At 46.3% G+C, this 19,098-nt stretch overlaps 1 protein-coding gene across 3 annotated transcripts in view; it reads left to right on the forward strand.

Annotated features, from left to right (window-relative positions):
* The window catches only part of SLCO3A1 (solute carrier organic anion transporter family member 3A1), a 113,256-nt gene that overhangs the window by 75,463 nt on the left and 18,695 nt on the right, over positions 1-19,098 (forward strand). For all 3 annotated transcript variants that reach the window (XM_031587757.2, XM_090149033.1, XM_090149034.1), the window contains 2 exons: positions 10,571-10,669; positions 13,617-13,880. In XM_031587757.2, coding sequence (XP_031443617.1) covers positions 10,571-10,669; positions 13,617-13,880 — 363 coding nt within the window. The remainder of the gene's footprint in view (positions 1-10,570; positions 10,670-13,616; positions 13,881-19,098) is intronic.

Here is a 19,098-nt window from a genome sequence, read left to right on the forward strand (position 1 = left end):
TTTGTTGTTGAAAGCACTTTCTATTCTCCTTTCAAACCTACCTCTCCCTGGAGTCAGTCTTGCAAGAACCACCCTTTCTGGTTGCATTACAGTGGTTTTCAGCAGCACTCTAATAACTAATCAAGGCTGGAATCATAGCAGGTGGTTAAAAGGGCCCTGTTGGTCATCATTTTGAGCCCTGGCAGAAAGCCTGCACTGGAAAATGTAATTACTGCCCTTAAGAATACTACCAACCCTGCCAAAAATAGTAGAAGTGGATTACCATCCAAAGCCACAGCAGCTGGGATGCGTGGCAGCAGCACAGAGCGGCAGGATCCTTCCCTATGGCAATTCTTTCAGCTGGATTTCATTAACAGTATGGGTTTCTTGGAGTGCTTTGTGGGACTGGGCTTGGAAGTGCCAAAAGTGGCAGTTTGCTGGCAAGGGTTGCATAAGGTGGGTGGTAACGAGTTGTAATCCTCTTAACCAGCTCAGGTCCAGTCAGAACAGTTTGGTTGTCTGAAAGTTTCATCATCTGAGTGCTTACCTGTGCAGTAGTCTCTAAGGATGAATTTCTTATAGGAACTACATGCTGGAAACAATCAGCAAAAGGAGAGACCCCAAGAATTCACAAGTGGAGCCATCTTGGAGCTGGGCAGGAGGCAATGACTTGGTTGGGTGCAACCCCCTGTTGTCTACCAAGAAGAAGGATTGCTTGCAAAGAAGACACCTTGAAGGCTATTAAGGGGCTTCAGATGATGATGGTGGTCTCTTCCAACCTTTGTGATTCTACAATTAATTTAAAAACAAAGAAAAACTGTACCTCCACCTTCTTGAAAGGATGAAGCCTTCACCAGAATAACTTCCCCAGGCCAAGGCTCCATCCCACTGGACACCTTGAACTGAGTCATTCTGGTGCATTAAATGGGATATTTCAGGTGCTTTTCATTCACCTCCCAGTTTAAAAGGTTGTCTGTAGGAGGGAATTGTTCCTCTTTCTGCCATTGTGCAGGACCTTCATCCTAGGCTTCATCCAGAGGGCTTTGTTTTCATCTTTGTACCGTTGTTGTGGATGCTTAATTAAGGGAGACAAGCCCACAATGAGTAGCACACACAACAGCAGCAGCTGTTCTGTGCCCTGGGGAGAAAGACAGTCATCAGGGACAGGGTCCTCTGTGTCACAAAGGAAAATATTTTTATGAAAGAGGCACAGGAGAGCTTTGCAGTTCCTCATGGCTTCTGTCTTTGTAAGAAGCTTCAACAAAATGTGTGTGACCTGTAGTTTTGGGAACTGGAGAGAAGGATTTGCTGTGGCTGATGGAGTGCTGGGGGTGAGGTGCTAAGTGCACTCCATCAGCAGCACAGTCCTCTGGCTCCAGCCACTCGGGTTTGTGCTCGTGGTGCAACCGAGCTGCTAGGGAGTGCCAGAAATTATATTGAAAGTAATCTTAGACTGGGGGATTATCCTGCATGCAGCCAGCTCCCCATCCCCCATTACAGACTGGCATCTGGCATCCCTTGTTCTTCGCCATGTGGGATAATGGGGGAATCTGAAGGAGCTTTCTGACCAGAGCATCCCGCTGCCTGCTCTTCCATGCTCTATGGGAGCACTGCTGTCCCAGCATCCTCCTCCTATTTATTTCTGAGTGTCTCTGTAAGATGCCCTCATGAGCCCATACCTGGCTTTGGGCTGCATTTCCTGTGCTTCAGACACAGCACATTAAACTTCCAAGTGATGCACCTGATGATAACAAATAGTGTATGTTTCAGTCTTCCCAAATCTTCTTGCTGAGAAGCCTGTTGAGCAGTAAGATTGCTGTGCAGCAAGTGCCTCTGCAGCCAGGACTGTACATTGCACACTGCAGATGTGTCACCTCAAGGGAAGGAGGTGGGTGACCCAGAGCGTTTTGAGGTCAGTGGAAGTGTTCCCACAAGCTTTAGCAAGGTTTAGGTCAGTGCAAAGAATGACTATTGTCAAGAGCAAATACTTTTTCTGCTGTTGTTTGCAATACAAGGAAGCAGATCAACAGAAGTTTTGTTTTTAATTTCCTTCCCTTCCTTGATGGTTCAGCCATTGCTAGAATAGATTAAATCTATTCTGCAGTGAAAAGCATGGCCCTTTCTTAAATGGTCAGTACTGATAAGTGTTATCAGCTCTGCATTCCCAGCAACTTGCTTTGCATTTAGGTGATTCCCAGGCTGTTTCTTGCTGCAGGAATTTAGGGCTTGCCTGTTGCATACCCAGTTGTCCATGGGTCATGCAGGATATCTGAGCAGGAGGAGTGGGGGATGTTGCAAGGAAAAGCCTTTCCAACAGTGAGGTTTGCACAGAGAAGGAACAGAGCTGAACTTCTCTTCCTTACTGCATTTGTTTTACTGCATTACTTTGTGAAAGCAGTAAGTAAGTCTCTGTTGACACAGAGCGTCAGTTAGTGATGTGACATGTTGTTTCCTCATATAAGATATGTGGGATGGGAAGGGATACCCCAAAGACTAAGGTTAAAATGGGAGGGAGGCAGTGTTGGCAGCCTCCTCCTCAAACCAACATGTTCTATCTAAGAGGAACTCTGTGTGCAGCTTTTAAAAAATAAATAAAAAAGTAAGGAGGTGTTGTGCCAACCTCCAAAATGACAGATGCCACAATTTCTAGGCTCAGAGATTAGCCCTCTGTGTGTGAATAGCTCATTGTATTCTCAGTCATATGATGTTGTTTTTTTCCTAATATATTATAGTGCATAAGGAAGTAAAGAGGCTTTCATGGAATTCAAGTGATGGAGATAAAACCTCCAAGAGCCACAGGAGCCCTTGTCCCCAACGTGTCATGTTGAGAGGTGGGTTAGACAGATTGAAATGGGAATCACAGAATCATCATGGTTGGAAAAGGCCACTAAGATCACATAGCCAAACCCACCCCACCATGCCCATTAACCACATCCCTCAGTGCCACATCCCCATGGTTCTTGAACGCCTCCAGGGATGATGACTCCACCACCTCCCATTGTTCCACTGTGTGATGTATTCCTATGCTTCTCCATTGGATCAAACCCATTTGGTGTTAAATGAGAAATCGATCATCAAATTCAGAGGATTACGGCCTTGCAGGAAGGGAAATGTGCCCTGGAAGTGCACTTCCATTCTGACCTACTGTTGGCACAGTTCCTGTGAATTAACACAAGGAAATCTGCCCGTCTTTAGCTGAAGCAGCACTGCAGATTTGGTGAAACAGGTGTTGGTGTTTAACGGCTGGAAGGAGATGAACACAGCTTGAAGGCATGTGACTGAAACCCTGCGAAGTGTACTTGGCATCTAAGCAGACTTCTCTTTCAGAATCTTACTTGGTGGCTGCTTCCCAAGGTAATTAGCACAGAGAAATTTACTTGAAGTGTGGTGCGTTTGCACAGTACGTGTGATTTATGGGATCCAGAGCTGGTGGGATGGATGGTGCGTTGGGTTTGCGTGCTATAGTTAGGCACAGTCATACACCTGCTTCTCAAACTGAGCTGGCTTCTGCTGAAGACGTGGTGACAAGAACATTTCAGGGACAAGAAGGTGAGCCAGCAGGGTAGGTGGAGCGAGTGGTTTGTCCTTGCATTTCAGAGATGCTAAAGAGAGTTTAGCACTGTTGTTTTTTTGTTCTGTGAGAACAGGAATACTAAGCCAGTGATACACCTGAGTGGACAGGGCAAGTGTTTGTTTCTGGCAGAAGGTGATGGAAAATGGACCCAGCCCTTCTGTAATTGCATGTCTAAGCTACCTTGCTTGTACATACCTATGAGCATCAGGCAGAGTTTATTCCTTCAAAAATGGTGATTTATAAATAACCACTGTGAACGTAAGCATTTTGACAGAGGGTAATTAAGACAGCATTGTACGGAGCAGGCACGTCTATTAAATCCCATGCAGCAGATGTAGTTTTGTAGGCATTTCTGTCCAGAATGCTTGCATGGACCCAGGCAATTCTGCAGGTTGCCTGTGTGTGCTCTGTACGTCAGTATTAGGAGACAGGGTGTCTGAATGATTGCAGCTTAGGTAGGAAAACACAGCTACAACAATAACACTGCGTACATAATCCTCCATGAGTGTTCTCTGCTTTAGTTAAATATGCAGAGACGGATGGAGATGGCTAGTGGATTAGTGTCTGCTATGCGCCGTGCCAGGGATTGATTAGCATAAGCAAATTTCTTCTTTGGCTTCCCATCAGTGAGGAAGGAAATGGCAGCAAGCAGTTCTTCCACTGCCTGGGAGGGTGCTGGATGCTCAGAAGTGGGGAATTTTGAGCTCCCAGTGCCAGCTGGTAGGGACCATAGCAATGGTAGGGCTTTGTAGTGGGAGTGTCCCTATAGTTTTCTTTTCAGAGCTCACAGAGTGACTATTTTGCTTTCTACTGTGTTAGCAAATGCAAATTTGAGGTTTGGGGAGCTGTTGTCATAGTGCAGTTTGCTCCTTTGCAGTCTCGTTGGTGATCCTATTTCGGCAGCTGGGCAAACCAGTGACCCAAAGGCCAGGACAAATAGGGATCTGGGCTGGATTTTTACTGGTTTGCTTGGCTTGTCATTATTTCTGTGCTTATCAGAATGAAAGGCAGAAGCCAGCAAATGGGTGTATTTGGAGCTGCCAGAAGTGCTTCAAGTCATTATGGAACATTCAGGGCTGGGTGCTGAACTTGTGCTCTTATTGCAAAAGTCCAGGCACTCTTTGTACTGTTCTGCAGATGTTGTGTGTGTGCCTCGGGATCCCCCGGGGCTGTCAGCGGTTGGTAAAGCATTGATCCTCTCAAACATAGCCTTGATAGTGCTGGGGACTGGGATTTGCTAATAAAACAAACGTAATGCTTGGCAATAATTGAAAATGCAAGGGAGTTCGTGGAGCAAAAGGCCTGTTTATAGGAGTGAGATTTCATCTCCAAGTCAGGAGGCATCTCCTTGGAGAAAACCTGACTTATGATGGAAATCAGTATTGAAGGGGACACTGGTAGGCTGGGGAGAAACCGCCATGTAATCTACCTTCCGTCCAGTGTCGTTTCCATCCTAGCAACATCTTTAGTGATTAACACTTGAGTGCTGTACACAGGCCAGAACAAATTGCTGTGCTGAGAACTTTATAGAATCATGGAGGGGCTTAAGTTGGAAAGGACTTTAAAGCCCACCCAACTCCAACCCCACTGCCATGGGCTGGTTGCCCTCACCAGCTCAGGCTGCCCAGAGCCCACCCAACCTGCCCTTGGGCATCTGCAGGGATGGAGCACCCACAACTTGCTGCTTACATCCATCCCCATTGCAGGCATCACTGGGCAGCCCTGAAGTAGTGCCCACATCTGGGAGGGCTACCAGTGTTGAGATGGGGGCAAAACTAATAAACAGCTCACGTGCTCCTGTACAGATTGCAGTTACTCAGCTTCCCACTCTCGTTCTTATCTAATACCAATACAAGGCTGGAACCACTTTGATCCCCATCAGAGCAGAGACTAAACATTAAAGTGAATTATCCAAAGTTGTTCCTCATTAATCGACAGCTGCAGGCACTCGGAAACATCTGCCAGGATTGTTTTGACGTTCCCTTCGCTTCAGTGGCTGCACTGAGGCAACAGAACAAATCAGAACACACCGTCGGTGCAGCACCACCTGGCCACGTTTCCTATCAGAGCTACAGCATTGCCAATGGGAAAGCGAGATAAGGAAGAGAGAGATGGCAGTGGATGAGAAAACGATGTATTTTCAGGGTGAATGAGGAAAAGCATCTCCTGGGAGGGGGTGGACTGGGGGCTGATGGTGTTGCTGGGCTCTGCAGGACTGCAGGCATCCTCGCACCACGCTGACTCCAGGTGGGTTTTGCCATAGGAAGGTGCCATCTGAGCAGGATGTGGCCATCCCCATCCCCACACAGTGCATCTCGGAGGTTACGTCAGCTGATAAAAATCACAGGAAGCCCTCTGAAATCGATAAGCTCAGCCCACAGTGCAAAAGCTTTCCTGTGGAGCCCTTGATGGTTCAGGAGGATACAGCATTTGCAGCTTGTGCAGCTGCCTGCCGTCCTCGGGGCTGCAGTGTCCCTTTAAGCCTGGCACATGAGCTGTGTTCCAGTAATCCCTTCTCAGGGGCCTGCCCTGCAACGGGAAATGTGGGACAAGCAGGGTTTTGAGATTATCTCTTGCTCTGCAAAACTATTCCCTTGGTGCTTTAGAAAGAGCTCGCTCCCACAGCAGGCAGAAGGCAGCAGCATCTGGCTGGGGCCACCACCCACAGCATGACATCTCCCTTGTCCCCAGCGACACCCCGTGGGGTCATGACAGCTCACGTGTGTGTTCTGCCCTCCTCTGTGCACCACATATGTGCACTTTGTGGCTGTCACCAAACCATCTGGTCACTGTCACCCTCAACAGAGATCGCATTTCGCTGCCTGTTCCCCCAGAGGGATGTGGTTACTTGATGTGATGGTGATACTGCCTTTGGAGGGAGGTTCCCACATCTTCCAAATGGGTCTTGTTTTGCACACCCTTGCGCCAGTGTGATTTTTGAGTCAAATATCCCACTCTGAAGCTTTTGTTCACAGGCTTCCCTCAAAACCCCATTCCTGGGGTAGCAGGCAGAACCCATAAGCTTTCCTGAGAGTGAGCTGCTCCATAGTACAGTGCACAACGTCCTGCACCCCAGTATCACAGAGATGCCAAGGCAAGAGCTGCCTGGCTTAATGTGATGTAAGCTCAGCAGGGATCAGCCACACTTCCATGATTAAATGGAATGGGATCATCTGTAACAGCAGGAGGGCTTGGGATACTGTGTAGTTGACTGCTGGTGGTCCAGAGCAGTGAAAATGCTTCAGGCATCCAGCCCTGCTGGAATTATGGATCAACCAGAGGAGACCATGCTGGTGTGTAACCTGGAAGTGGCACTGTCTCCTGGCTGGGCACTTTGATGTTTGGACCAATCTGATGGCAAAACACGGAAGGACAGGAAATGAAATCTTCCTTCAGCATCTGCGCCTCTGTGTCTGGATCAGTTTGTTTGAAGCCAACATTTTTGATTCGGATATGTTCTTGAATCAAACCTCAGCTGGTATCTAAGTGTTGTGTGGACTAAGTCAGAAAGTAAAGTTCTGTAAAGTTCTCCTTCAACCTAAGCCATTCTATGATCAACCAAGGGACAGCTCTTTAATGCTGTAATATTGACATCCTTTATCGCTCTCTTGGTAACTTTTTCTGTGTGCTTTGCATGACTGACTGAGCACAGTCACTCCACAGATAAAGTGGTACCTGCTGCTGTTCTCTCTCTTTGCTCTAATGGAAAACTGCATTAGTAGTCCTGGGCCTTATTAGTGATAAAATGCCGTCACAAAATGTCAGATCAAATACTCCCCTCTGTTCCTATCCTTTCCCCAGCCCCTGGAAAATGTCTGTTAGTTGACAGGACGAAGTAGGATTTGGCAAACTGTTCCATTTGAATAGATGGGAAGAAAATAATTCGGATTTCTCAGTCCAGCCTGAACAGAACAGGGAAAGAGGGATAGAGCAGGAAAGCTGCAAACGATCACTGCCATAATTGGGAAAGAATTAAATATATATATATATATAATTAAAAACAAAAACATCAAAATGCACGAAGGAGAAACCTTTCTCATCCTACTTCCTGCTGGTCTGATAGGGCTTGCTGCTTTGAGAACATGCCCCACTTCTCCTTGAAATGCTGGGTGTAGGACAAAGCAACGGCCCTACTGAAAAGGGTCAGCCTGCCCTGCAGAGCAGGAGGTGTTTGTTTGCAGAGTGGAATTAGAGCTGACAGTTCCAGCTTGGTTTTCCTTTCCTTCTCTTGGGGAGGATGGGAGTTACCAAACACAAGGCTGTGAATGGTAGAAACTAATTTTAAGCTAAGAATGAAAGGGAAGAGGCTGGAGTACCCTATATTGTTTGCCACTTTTGTTGCTTTCAATGAGGAGTTTTGTGAGAGCCTGCAATGGAGCCAGGTTTGGACCCTGCGTCTGTTCCTGGCATTGGTGCCCTTTTGCTCTGTGGCATATATCTGTATCAAGTCAGGCTGATCTAAAAGTTAGAGGGAAAGATGGGAAACGACCTAGCAAGGGGTGTTAAGCCATCCACGATTTTATCACATCTTTATCCTGGACTGGGAGAAGGGACTTTACTAGATCTTCTGTACCAAGTGTTGTCTTTGTGGTTGTATGACCAGGTGGATGGGTGGGAAGTATTGTCCTCATAGTGGTGGTGATGCGCAGTCGTGCAGCGTTTCTCAGAAGTGGAAGGATGTTTTCAGTAAATTCTAATTTGTGTCATTTCCTTCTGAGCATTGAATTCCATGTACGTGTTTAAGTACAGATATTTCATACAGATTGCCTAACAGCCCAACTCTTGTGCCAGTGCTGTGCTCTGCTGGGCCTGGAGCGTGGTCCAGCTCTCTCCAGGCTCCATCTATCATGACAGTCCAGGCCTTGGTTTCTTTCAAGAACTCTTCAGTTTGTGGCATAAATTGTAAAACGCTTTTACTGCAACCAAAGGGTTTTGTTGGAGTCTTGAAAGAGGGTAGCAAAAAGAGCACGAGGAGAATCTTTTCTTCTTGATTTTAAGACAAAAACATAGAAAGATAATCTGAATGTAAGATCTTAGATAGCATTTCCCTGTTGGTGTATGCTCTATCCCACATTGCCCTCTAGTGAGGACATTTCAGAGTGTATAAAGCACTGGTGAAGGATTTTTTTTCTCTGTTCTTTATCTTACCCTTAGTTCCACACACTTTGGTTCTGTGTTTTTGCTTGTATGTGACTCTGCTTCACCACCACCACCTGCAGCGGTGGTTCTCACAACTATCAGAACTGGTTCCTCTTGTTCTACCTGCACCAAACAGCAATGTCTGTGCTCCCAGGTCTCCAAAGCTGTTAAACACTTACAGAAAGCCATCTAGCAACAATTAGTAAGTTTTAAAAAGAGAAAATGTATGTCTGCTACCTTTGGAGAACCAGTCATGCCTTCCTGTTCCCATCTCTATAGTGTACACAACGTGCCCACACGTGCTTGACAGTAATTACACATAAATTCATAATTAATGTGCAGTTATTGAAGAAACACCTGATCTTTGCTTGCCAGACTAATAGACATGGCCATTTTTCTGCCAGATTATATCTGTTAAAACAAAATTCTTCGACTCCCAGTAACGGGGTGGGTGGCCTGGGGAGCTGGGGTGAGCTTTACCATCACCCAGCCCTTGATTCAATGATAGACACTAATGCCACCTAGTGACCAAAAAAAATGTGGGCAAGGCTGCCAGACAGTAAATCTGGTTGCCCAGAGCCTCATCCGATTCGGCCTTGAAGGTCTCCAGGGATGGAGCATCACTCTGCATTGTAAAAATGAAGTTATTTTTTGACCACACATCTTACTCTGCTTGGCTGAGCTGTCAGCAGCAGGTGTGGTTTGCATTGTGGTGGATTGGTGATCCCCTGGGAATGTTTTGTAGCTCCGATCATTTCTCCAGCTTCCGAGAACTGCACAGAATTAAATTAAAGGTTTCCTGTTAAGGATCTTGAGGGCTGAGTTAGCAGTGTTATGTGCCTTATGCATGCACCGAGATGCTGGGCAGCACTCACAGGGAGGTTGGAAGGAGGCATGGATTGTATCCCTGCTGGAGAGTAAAGCAGTCTGATGTGAAAAGGGCTTCTTCATGGAACATCCCTGGACCCCAAGAGCCACTCTCCTCACTGCTTGACCCAAAGCAAACAAGCAGGTTTCACTCCACAGTGTTCCCTGTGATTTCTTCAGAAATCCATTTACAAGGCCCCTTAGGGACTTTGTGTTGTTTCTCCATCCCATGTGAAGGTGCTAAATATGTTTCTGTTGTCTAATTTACAGATGCTGTGTGTTATCTCTACTGCTTCTTTCTCTGGATTATCCTTATGTCCCCTGCTTTTCTGCCCTGGATAATCGGGAGTTGGCAGTGTGCCTGTAGCTTTCCTGTTCCAGGGCCAAAATGGGAATGAGAATAAATGCTTCTAAATATTGTATTGAAGCAAGTAATTGGCTCACAAAAGCTCTGCAGGAGGAGTAAGCCTTCAAGAGAGCCCTGAATAGCTGTATGTCTTAGGGAGTACTTGCTATGTGGCAAATATTGATATATGATGGGGAGAAGAGTTTCTCAGATTTGAATGAATGCTCCTATCTGTCCAAAGGGACTTTGCCCAGCAGTCTGTGACAACTCAGCATTTTGTGAGTTTGCTGATCCTAAATTCTGTGAACATCCATATCTACGAGGAATTTAAGTGTAGGTGACAAAGGTAAAGATTTCCCTGTGGGTACCTCGTGCTGTCCATTAAGACATCCAACCAACACACAATATAAATCCATGCAGTTTTTCCTAATAGAAATTTCCTAATAGAAATCAGCTAATAGAAATCCTTCAGCGTTATCACAGCTTCATCTGTTCTTTTTCCTGAAAGTCTATGGAGAAGTGAAAAGCATTTTGGGTGCCCTTTTGTCTGAAGCATTCAACACAAAGACAAATGTCTATTTGGTACCAGTAAGACCATGCCATCTTGCAGAAGACCAGAACAATGTGAGCCAAGTGCTAATTTACTTTTTTCTCTTTCCTTGTAGGGATCCTGTTTACAATGCTGGTATTTGGACCAGCCTGTGGATTTATCTTGGGCTCCTTCTGTACCAAAATCTATGTGGACGCTGTGTTCATTGACACAAGTAAGGAAAACTGAATTTTGTTTAAAATCAAATGTTTTAATGTATCAGCATGTCAAAAACATTGATGCTTGCAAGTGTGAGCTGCTTCTCATTCCTTCTTGAGAGTCCTTTGCATGCATGGATATCACTTTTAGAAGCTGCTTGCTTTCTTTTTTGACCAAGATTCCAAACTTTTCAACTCTGTCCCCATAAACAACAGGTTCGTAGTGGCTGAAATTTATTCCTTTCTATTGTGAGGTGAGTTTTTAGCTCTTAGAGCACGCCTGAAAACATCACTGTGTCCAAGCGCTGGGTAGCACGGATGTAGTAATGTTAGGGCAGCTGTGTCCAGAGCATAGGATGAAATCTGTAGAGCTGCCATCCCCGGGAGCTGGGAGTAGCAGCCGGGCTCTCTGATGGAAGCACACCCGTACCATGCCCAGTGCCACCTGCAAATGACCCTGTGGGTAGGTCAGTCCCACAGCGTTGTAGATTTCTGCCAAAATTAATGCTAATTATTGTTCACCTTGACTCCATGTTGGGTTAAATCAAGTCGTTTGCAAATTTTGAAAGAACCAGCAAATTTTTATAGCTACCTGCACCGTGCCTCTTTGCCATTAGAGGGCAATGTGTAACAGGCTTTTCTCCGCTGCTCCCCAAGCCCTGCGGACTGCAAACCTAATGCTTCACATTGCCACCTTTGAGGGTGTGCTCCAGTTTTATAATGTTGCCAATGCATCTACACAGGATGCAGTTGGATGGAGCTCATCCTCACAGGGGTCAGAACCCCTTTTTTAGTCTTCTTTGTTTGTGGCAGCTAGAGAAATGTAAGTAATATCACACGTGCAGGAAAGAAGTCTCTTTTTTTGATAGCCAAGACTTTTAGCTGTGGTTTGGTCAAGCACCACATGGCCTGTTTTCATTCCATGTAAAGATTTATGAAACATTCACATGGCTCTCTAGGCAGAGGTGCTTGCTTGAATGTTGTTTCACATTTGGTCATTAAAGCATAAATCAGTTCAAAATATGAATGTGCAGAGGAAGATGCTCCTTCTTCCATTAGATTAAGCTGTGGAACTCCTCACCACAGGGCATGAAAAGTTTACAAGTGAGTTCAGAAACAACTGGATGAGGTTATAGAAGAAGAAGTGAAAAAGAGACTGCCCTGTTTTATAATGTCCCCAAACCACAAATTGCAAGAAGTACAAAGAATAACATCAGGAACATGCTGGCTTTATTCTTGTGCACTTTTTGGGTATCTGTAGTTGGTTCCATCCAGGCAGGGTGCTGGCATAGGTGGAAAATGAATTAAATCTGACTGTTTTTACATAGGATCATTGCTCCATGTTTAGAGCCCAGAGAGCCCCAGATAAATAAGGAGACATGGAGGAGGGTGGTGGGGGCATTAATGCTGGAGGAGCTGTGGCTCAGCAGGTTGTAGACAGGGGATAGCACTTTCCAGCTGCAGGTCCAACTGGCTTTGGCCATGGTACATCAATATCATGCAAAGGTTGGCGCATGTGTGGCCTCAGCCTGTTTTTGAATGGGAAGGAGACTCTACATTACAGCTGGAGACCAAACTCCAGAATGTGAGCCTGTCCTGCTCCCCGTTTCGGACCAAAGGTGTGGGATGCCAGGGCACCCTATGGCACAGCCCTTTATACAGCACCTGTACAGGAAGGGGATGTGAGGAAGACTTCTGCTTACGTTGGCTCTTCTTGTGGCTGTGTTCCCAGAAGCCTGAAAAGATGTGGTTTCAGGCAGGAGGAAATAACAGCAGAAAAATTCAATCCCTCCAAAAGACTATTTTTCAAACTTTATATATATTTGAGCGCTGCACGTTATTTTCCCTAAGGAAAAAAAGAGTTTCCTTCTGTCTCTGCTCGAGAGACAACTTGATTGCCTCACTTGAGACAGATATGTCAGTAGCCGTGCCCAGACAGACATGGTGAACGGAGCAGCTTGTTATTGCAGCCACATGGAGCCCAGTCTCCTGTAGAGCCAGCTCCCAGCACTGGTCACCCTCCACCAGTGCTCAGTGCCCCTGGCAGTGGGGTTGCCGTTGGGAATACAGCATCTGCTCTCCTGTTGCTTATTTTAATTCCCATAAATTGACACTGGTGCTCTCTCTTTTCCTTATCTCTGCTGAATGGCAGCCAACATGATACCCTTGCCTTTCACTCTGCTTTTCTTCCTTTTCTGATGCTATCTCTGCATTTCCAGGCCCATCTGCTACAGTGAATGGGTCTCTTTTCCAACATTTTTTACATTTTGTAATTATTTCCCAATATGTAGGATGCTCCACATTATTACAGCTGCTCATACTGCCCAAATGTCCAAAAGGACTCAGGCCAGTGAATTCAAAGCCAAGCGCTGACCTGGATGAGCCAGGATGGAGATGCAGCATCCTTGTCTGTGCTGCCTCTATTCCATGCAGGTCTTTGCATGTCAGCTATATGTGTTTACTTTCCTTTTGGGCATTTCCCAGTCTTCGTGCAGTCACAGGTCATAGGTGAGTGCAAGTTTCACATCATGGAGCCCATGTCAGTGTGCACTGTGTTGCAGGGTGCATCTCTTGTACGCTCTTCCATCAGCCATCTCCATAGCCATCCAGCAGCTTTCAGGGAGGGCACTGAGGGTTTTTCACCTGTTTAACCCTCTGGGCCAGTGAGACCCAAAACCTCAAAGGGAGACTTGATGTGCAGCAGCATCCTGGAGTTGGCAGAGCCAAAGACCTGCAGAGAAGCTCTGACTATGGGGTGTTGCAGAAACTGGAGGTGCCACCACAATTGACAAGGGTGCTTGCACTAGAGACCTCTTGCAGGGGGAGATCTGCATGTGCTGGCAGCTCACATGGGATGGGTGTAGAATGCTCCGTGGGGCCAACAGACCCCCAGGCTATAGGATCCCTAACTCCATTGTGTTTCCTTCATCCCACCAAACCACTGAATTCTGTTTTCCCTTGCAGGTAAGCTGGACATCACCCCAGATGACCCTCGCTGGATCGGTGCGTGGTGGGGAGGCTTCCTCCTCTGTGGTGCCTTACTCTTCTTCTCGTCCCTGCCCATGTTTGGCTTCCCGCAGTCCTTGCCCCCAAGGCCGGAGCACGCTGGGGAGAGCGAGCAGGCCATGCTTCCTGACAGGGACTACGAGAGGCCCAAGCCAAGCAACGGGGTCCTGCGGCACGCGCTGGATGCAGAGAGCAGCACAACCTGCTTCCAGCAGCTACGAGGTGATGCACTGGCTCTGCTCACGTTTTCTGTGAGAGGCAGCAGCAGGCTAACAGCTGGTTGGATTTATAATTGGGCTCTGATTTGGGCTATCTACCTTTACCAAGAAAAAAATACGAGCCTCGTATACTGAGATGTCAGTCCCTAGCTTCTAATTATCTCTGGTATTGTCCTCATTTTAAAGACAGACTTTGTTCCACTTGAAAGATTTTTCTTAAAATACAAAGCTTCAGAAATCCGTGATAGTCCTGTAGAGTTGATAAAAACGAAGGGGAACACAGTCACTGCAGCAGTTTGTGAGCTTCTCTCCAGTCTGCAGTCCTGCTTCCCTCTGCCTCCCAGAGCAGAGAGCCACAAAGGCAGACAGAAGAGATGGGGAACTCCCAGCACTGGGGAGGCAGCATGGCCATTGCACCCCCGGACACAACTCAGCCCTTAAGAATGGGGTAGAGAGAGATACCAGCCCAGAATAGCAACAAAGCAGCAAGGCAGAAAATGGCTTGTAGCAGATGAGAATAGAAAATCCCATATCACGTCCTTTAGTGATGTCGATGAAGCTGGTTCTAATTAAGGTTAGCTAAAGATCCTGCATTGTGCAGGAGTGTGGGCACATATCCTTGTTCAATACACTGCAACAGAAAATCCTTCATCCGAGAGGATGAAGAACTACCAGTTCTGTAGCACTGGTGGCTTCTTCCCACTCTCTGTCACTGTGGCAGAGCAAGTTTTGTTATTGTCTATCACATTTTGATAACCGAGGACAAAATCACTTATTCCCTGTGCAGCTGCCATAATTGGGAGTTGAATGAGGTGCGTGTGGGAAAGAAAAAGAGGCTTTGGGAAAAAAATATTTGCTCAAATATTAAAAAAAAAGCCTTGAATAGTTGATGTGGTTGTTCATTAATGTAAGGTCAAAGATGTGAAATATTGACTTGATGAGAAAATTCAAACGGAAGGAAAGGTAAAAAGATAGACTGTTTAATAATGTGTCAGTGGAATGATTGTTTTTATCTTCCTGTCCTCGCTGCAAGGATTTTCTCAGGTTTGGGAAATGGGTGTTTTCCATGGTACATTCATCTGGGTGATTCTGTGGCTTTTGTTGCGGACTCATTGGAGCATCTGTTTCTGGCTGCTACGTTTTGGCACGGGCTAGAAATTTTTGCAGGTTTTCATACAGAGGAATAAAAGAATGTGGCATGTCCTTGCTGCATGGAGGGGTGGCAGTTCTGCCTGTGGATGATGCAGAGCAAGCTGACTTGCACACAGAGAGGCTGCAGAGATGGGTGCCATAGCAGCTACTGCTCGTTGAAATAAGGAAATTAAAATTCCACATCCATATGCTTCAAAGCATTGGTTACATCAGGAGGCACCACAGTCTTCCACGTTACTCTTGTCACTGCGGGTAAAGTCCATTCAGATCAGTGAGTTCCAGAAGTCTCTTTGTAGATGGACTTTGAAGTACAATTTACATCACATCAAATAAGACAGGGAATGACCTTTTTAGTTATGCCTTTGAGGCTGTCACAGCCCGCATGGTGTTGGTAGCTGGCATCTTCTTTCAAGTCCATTGGCACTTTTGTTTGAGTCAGAACATGGCCAGGAGTCAAATTTGCCCAAGTGCCCTCTTGGAGATGAGCAGACATGGATGGCAAGGGAGGACTAAACTCACCATCTCTGATGCGTAGTGCTGAAGGTGGAGGTTTCAATCTTGCTGTGTATAAACATAAATTGTTTTGCCAGCAGCTGAAAAATATATATGCATTCCTCTGTGACAGAGCCTCATATCCTTGATCCGTTTGCTGATTGTGTAGAGTTTCCTCTGGGGAAGGCCAGACCTGTTTATTGTTTTTCCTGGGATGAAAAGGAGTGATAATTGCATACAGAGGCTAAAAATATATATGTATGCATATAGTTGTGTCTCCTGGCCTGTCGTGGGCTTGGAATTTGTATGTGTTTGAGAAGCTGGAGAAGAAAAGATGTACATGGGGTCATGGGTGGAAACGTTCATCAGGGTTTGTGTGGTCAATAACTCCAACAGCTTTTCTATAAGTGTTGTTGCTGCAGCTCCATCCTGGGCAGGTGTGTGCTGAGCATCAGTCCATGGCTGCGTGGAGATGTATGGTTGTCCATCTCTTGTGCATTGTGTGGAAAGGAGAGTTTATTCTCTGGGCTTTGTGTGAATGGGCTGTAGCAGCAGTGCAGCCTTGGAGGCTGAACTGAGACTCCTTTTTGGCTATTAAATGGTTCTGATTATTTTGTTGTTGTTGTTTGTTTTTTTCAAGCCTTGCAGTGACTGCTGTAAGTGAGTGGCCGTGGCAGGAGGGAAGTAGGGCAGTGTCACCTGGAGATGTGCTCCCAGCTGGGACGTGACTGTCAGCTGGTGTCAGGGCACATCTGGAGCATGGGAGGATGCTCGAGACACCGCAAGGTTTGCTGAGAGACAGTGAAATGGAGGGCTGGGTGAGATTCCTTGGCTGTAGCACAGGGAAAAGCTGTGACTAATATAACAGCAAGCATCTTCCCTTTTTTCACAAGGAAGGAGCAGGTTGTCTTCCAGAAAGCCTGGAGACGGCACTGGGAGGTGCTTCCCATCTCCAAATGAGAGAATGAGCGTTGCACCATTTTAGGTGATTACTATTCCATTTAAGCAACACAAGTCCATTTGGGAGCACAGGGAAGTGAAGGATTAATAGCACGGAGAGGGTGGATAAATGCTGCCATTGATCTTTACTCATATGGCAGACTGGCAGGGTTGTTCCAGCCCAGCTCTCTAAGTCTGTGAAAGCATTCCCTGCTGCCCGGAGGGCACAGCTTTCCATTCATACCTCTGTGCTGCCCTGGGGACCTCTGTGCTGTTGGGGCTGGAGATGATGCTCGGCTCTGGCAGGGCACCTGTGCCCTCTGCTGATGTCTGCCCAGCATCTGCCCTCTGCCCTGTGCTAACACGCTGCCTCTAATGCACCACCTGCTCTGGGACGTGCTTGGAAATACACTGTCAGAATCAGTTTTTTGCAGGAAAATATCCATCTCTTTGAATCTGAATGGTCAATTCTGCTGAAATTCGCTTTCAAACTGCTTCCTTGGCTTTTTCTTTAACCCTTCTGAAACATTCCGCTCTAAATGCATTTTGTTTTCGAATTATTTAAGCTAGAAACTTATTGCATCTGCCTAGAGATGAAAAAATGTAAAAGGATTGAAATTGATATGGAATCCTTCAGCTTTGGAGCGAGAAATTCATTCACAAGGAATTAAAGGAAAACCTACAGTGGAATTAAATGAATTTTGAAACTACAAATTCCTTTGATTTGGAAACATTTTGGTTTCCACCCAGCTTCATTTCGAAGAGTGTAGGAGTGTAGGAGAGCTGAGATGTACAGCTGACAGCTGTCTTGTCTTCTGTTCAGATCCTTCCTGCTCTGTGCACCAATCTGCTGACTACCCAGGGGGATGAGCTGCTCTGCATGCTGGGTTTCTCTCTGCAGAAGTGCCCCCTGGTAGTGCTGGGCCAGGAGCTCCCAGCTGTGTGGGGGTCCCAAGCCATGGAATGCCTGTATTCCTCAGGCAGGGCTCATAGGATTGCATGAGATTAGCAGCTAACAAAATTAGCTCTAAATTCACAGCTTTAATGAATCTGAGAATGTCACAGGTGCTTCAAGTCCTGTCTCTCAAGGAGCATGTTTGACACGAGTGTCATCCTTTTCCTTCATACCATCTGTGATATTAATTTTGCCTAGACCTCATGGACTTTGGTATATTAAACTCACCTGAGTTATCTCTAGTGCCTTTTGTCCTATTCCATCCTCTCTATTATAGGAGCTGCCTCTTTCCAGCAGGTATTTCCTTCTTGCTGCCTGCACTGTTTTCTTTATCCCATATTCCTCAAGCGAGGTGCAGATCTTGCCTTTTGTTTCCTATTCAGATCTGACACATGCTGCCTGCATTGCTCTTAGAAAGGAGTATTTTGGATCAGTGCTAAATTTCTCCTTCCCCTCATCGCACTGTCCTAGGTGGACTGGGCTCTAAACCTCCCACTAATTTATTACTTCACTTTCTGTGTTCCTCATCTTTACTGCAAATTGAAAACATGTCTCTGTAGGGTGCTCCAACTGGAAAAAGGGGCCTTGGTGATTGTAATGCTCCAAACAATTCATTTCAAGCACCAACATGATGATTATAGTTTGTCGTTTCTGGAGAGTAGTTAAACCTCATGTAATGAGGTTGCCAATTATTCCCTGTACTCCCCGATGTTTAGTGACAAATCAAAGCTACTTGGTGTACAGAAGTGCATTTGCTTGTTGAGCCCATGGTCTTTCACCCTCAGCAGGAGAGGATGCTTGAAGCCTTGACAGCCAACGTTTGGCCCGGGTGTTGCTTAAGGTGTTACAGGGTGGGAACTGGAGAGATGAGTGGGACATCTTCCTTGATCCCTTCCAACCTGAATGGTTGGAATGGTTTGATCCTATGATCAAACGCTGTAAGCGGAAAGTTTGAAGTGCTGGGCATAAATGCTTTGGTGGAGAAAAGAGGATGAGATTCTATTTCTTGGTGTATCCTCCAATGGGAATCACTTTTGTATAGCATGTTGGGTACGTTGGGATGAGGACGTTACATTAAATGAGCTGGTCCTTCTCACTACAGAATCTAGAATCTAGGGCCATCTAATCCAACTGTCATCTCACCCCACCATGCCCACTGACCACGGCCCTCAGTGCCACATCCCCACAGTTCTGGAGCACCTCCAGGGACGGTGACTCCCCCACCTCCCTGGGCAGCTGTGCCAGTGCCCAGCCACTCTTTATGAGAAGAAATTTTTCCTAATATCCAACCATGGAGGGTGAGTGTTTCTGTGCCTTGTCTTGATACAGCTTGCGCGTTCTCCAAGAGGCCTCTTGAGACTGTTTTAAATCCTGAAGTCCTTTCTCTTTTCCCATGTGGTGAGTGGACTTCAGCATTGGATTTATAATGACGTTTTGGAGCTGCAAAGCAGGCAGCTAACCTTTTGGGCTAGAACACACGTCCAAGTTCTGATTGAGTCAGCAAGGCTCAGGGTAACATTTATCATGACTTTGGCTCCAGGGGAGAAGCTGTTGTGCTGGGGCTTTCCTGACCCCCTTCAGACATTTTCCATTCCCTCTTCTCACCAGGCACCATATGCCAGGCAGCTGAAAGCACGTTGCTTCAGTCTATTGAGAGAATTTTAAACTTCACTGCTGACTTTTA

Source organism: Phasianus colchicus, chromosome 12 (genome assembly GCF_987193195.1).
Source record: "Phasianus colchicus chromosome 12, bPhaCol1.hap1.1, whole genome shotgun sequence".
NCBI classification, from domain to species: Eukaryota; Metazoa; Chordata; class Aves; order Galliformes; family Phasianidae; genus Phasianus; species Phasianus colchicus.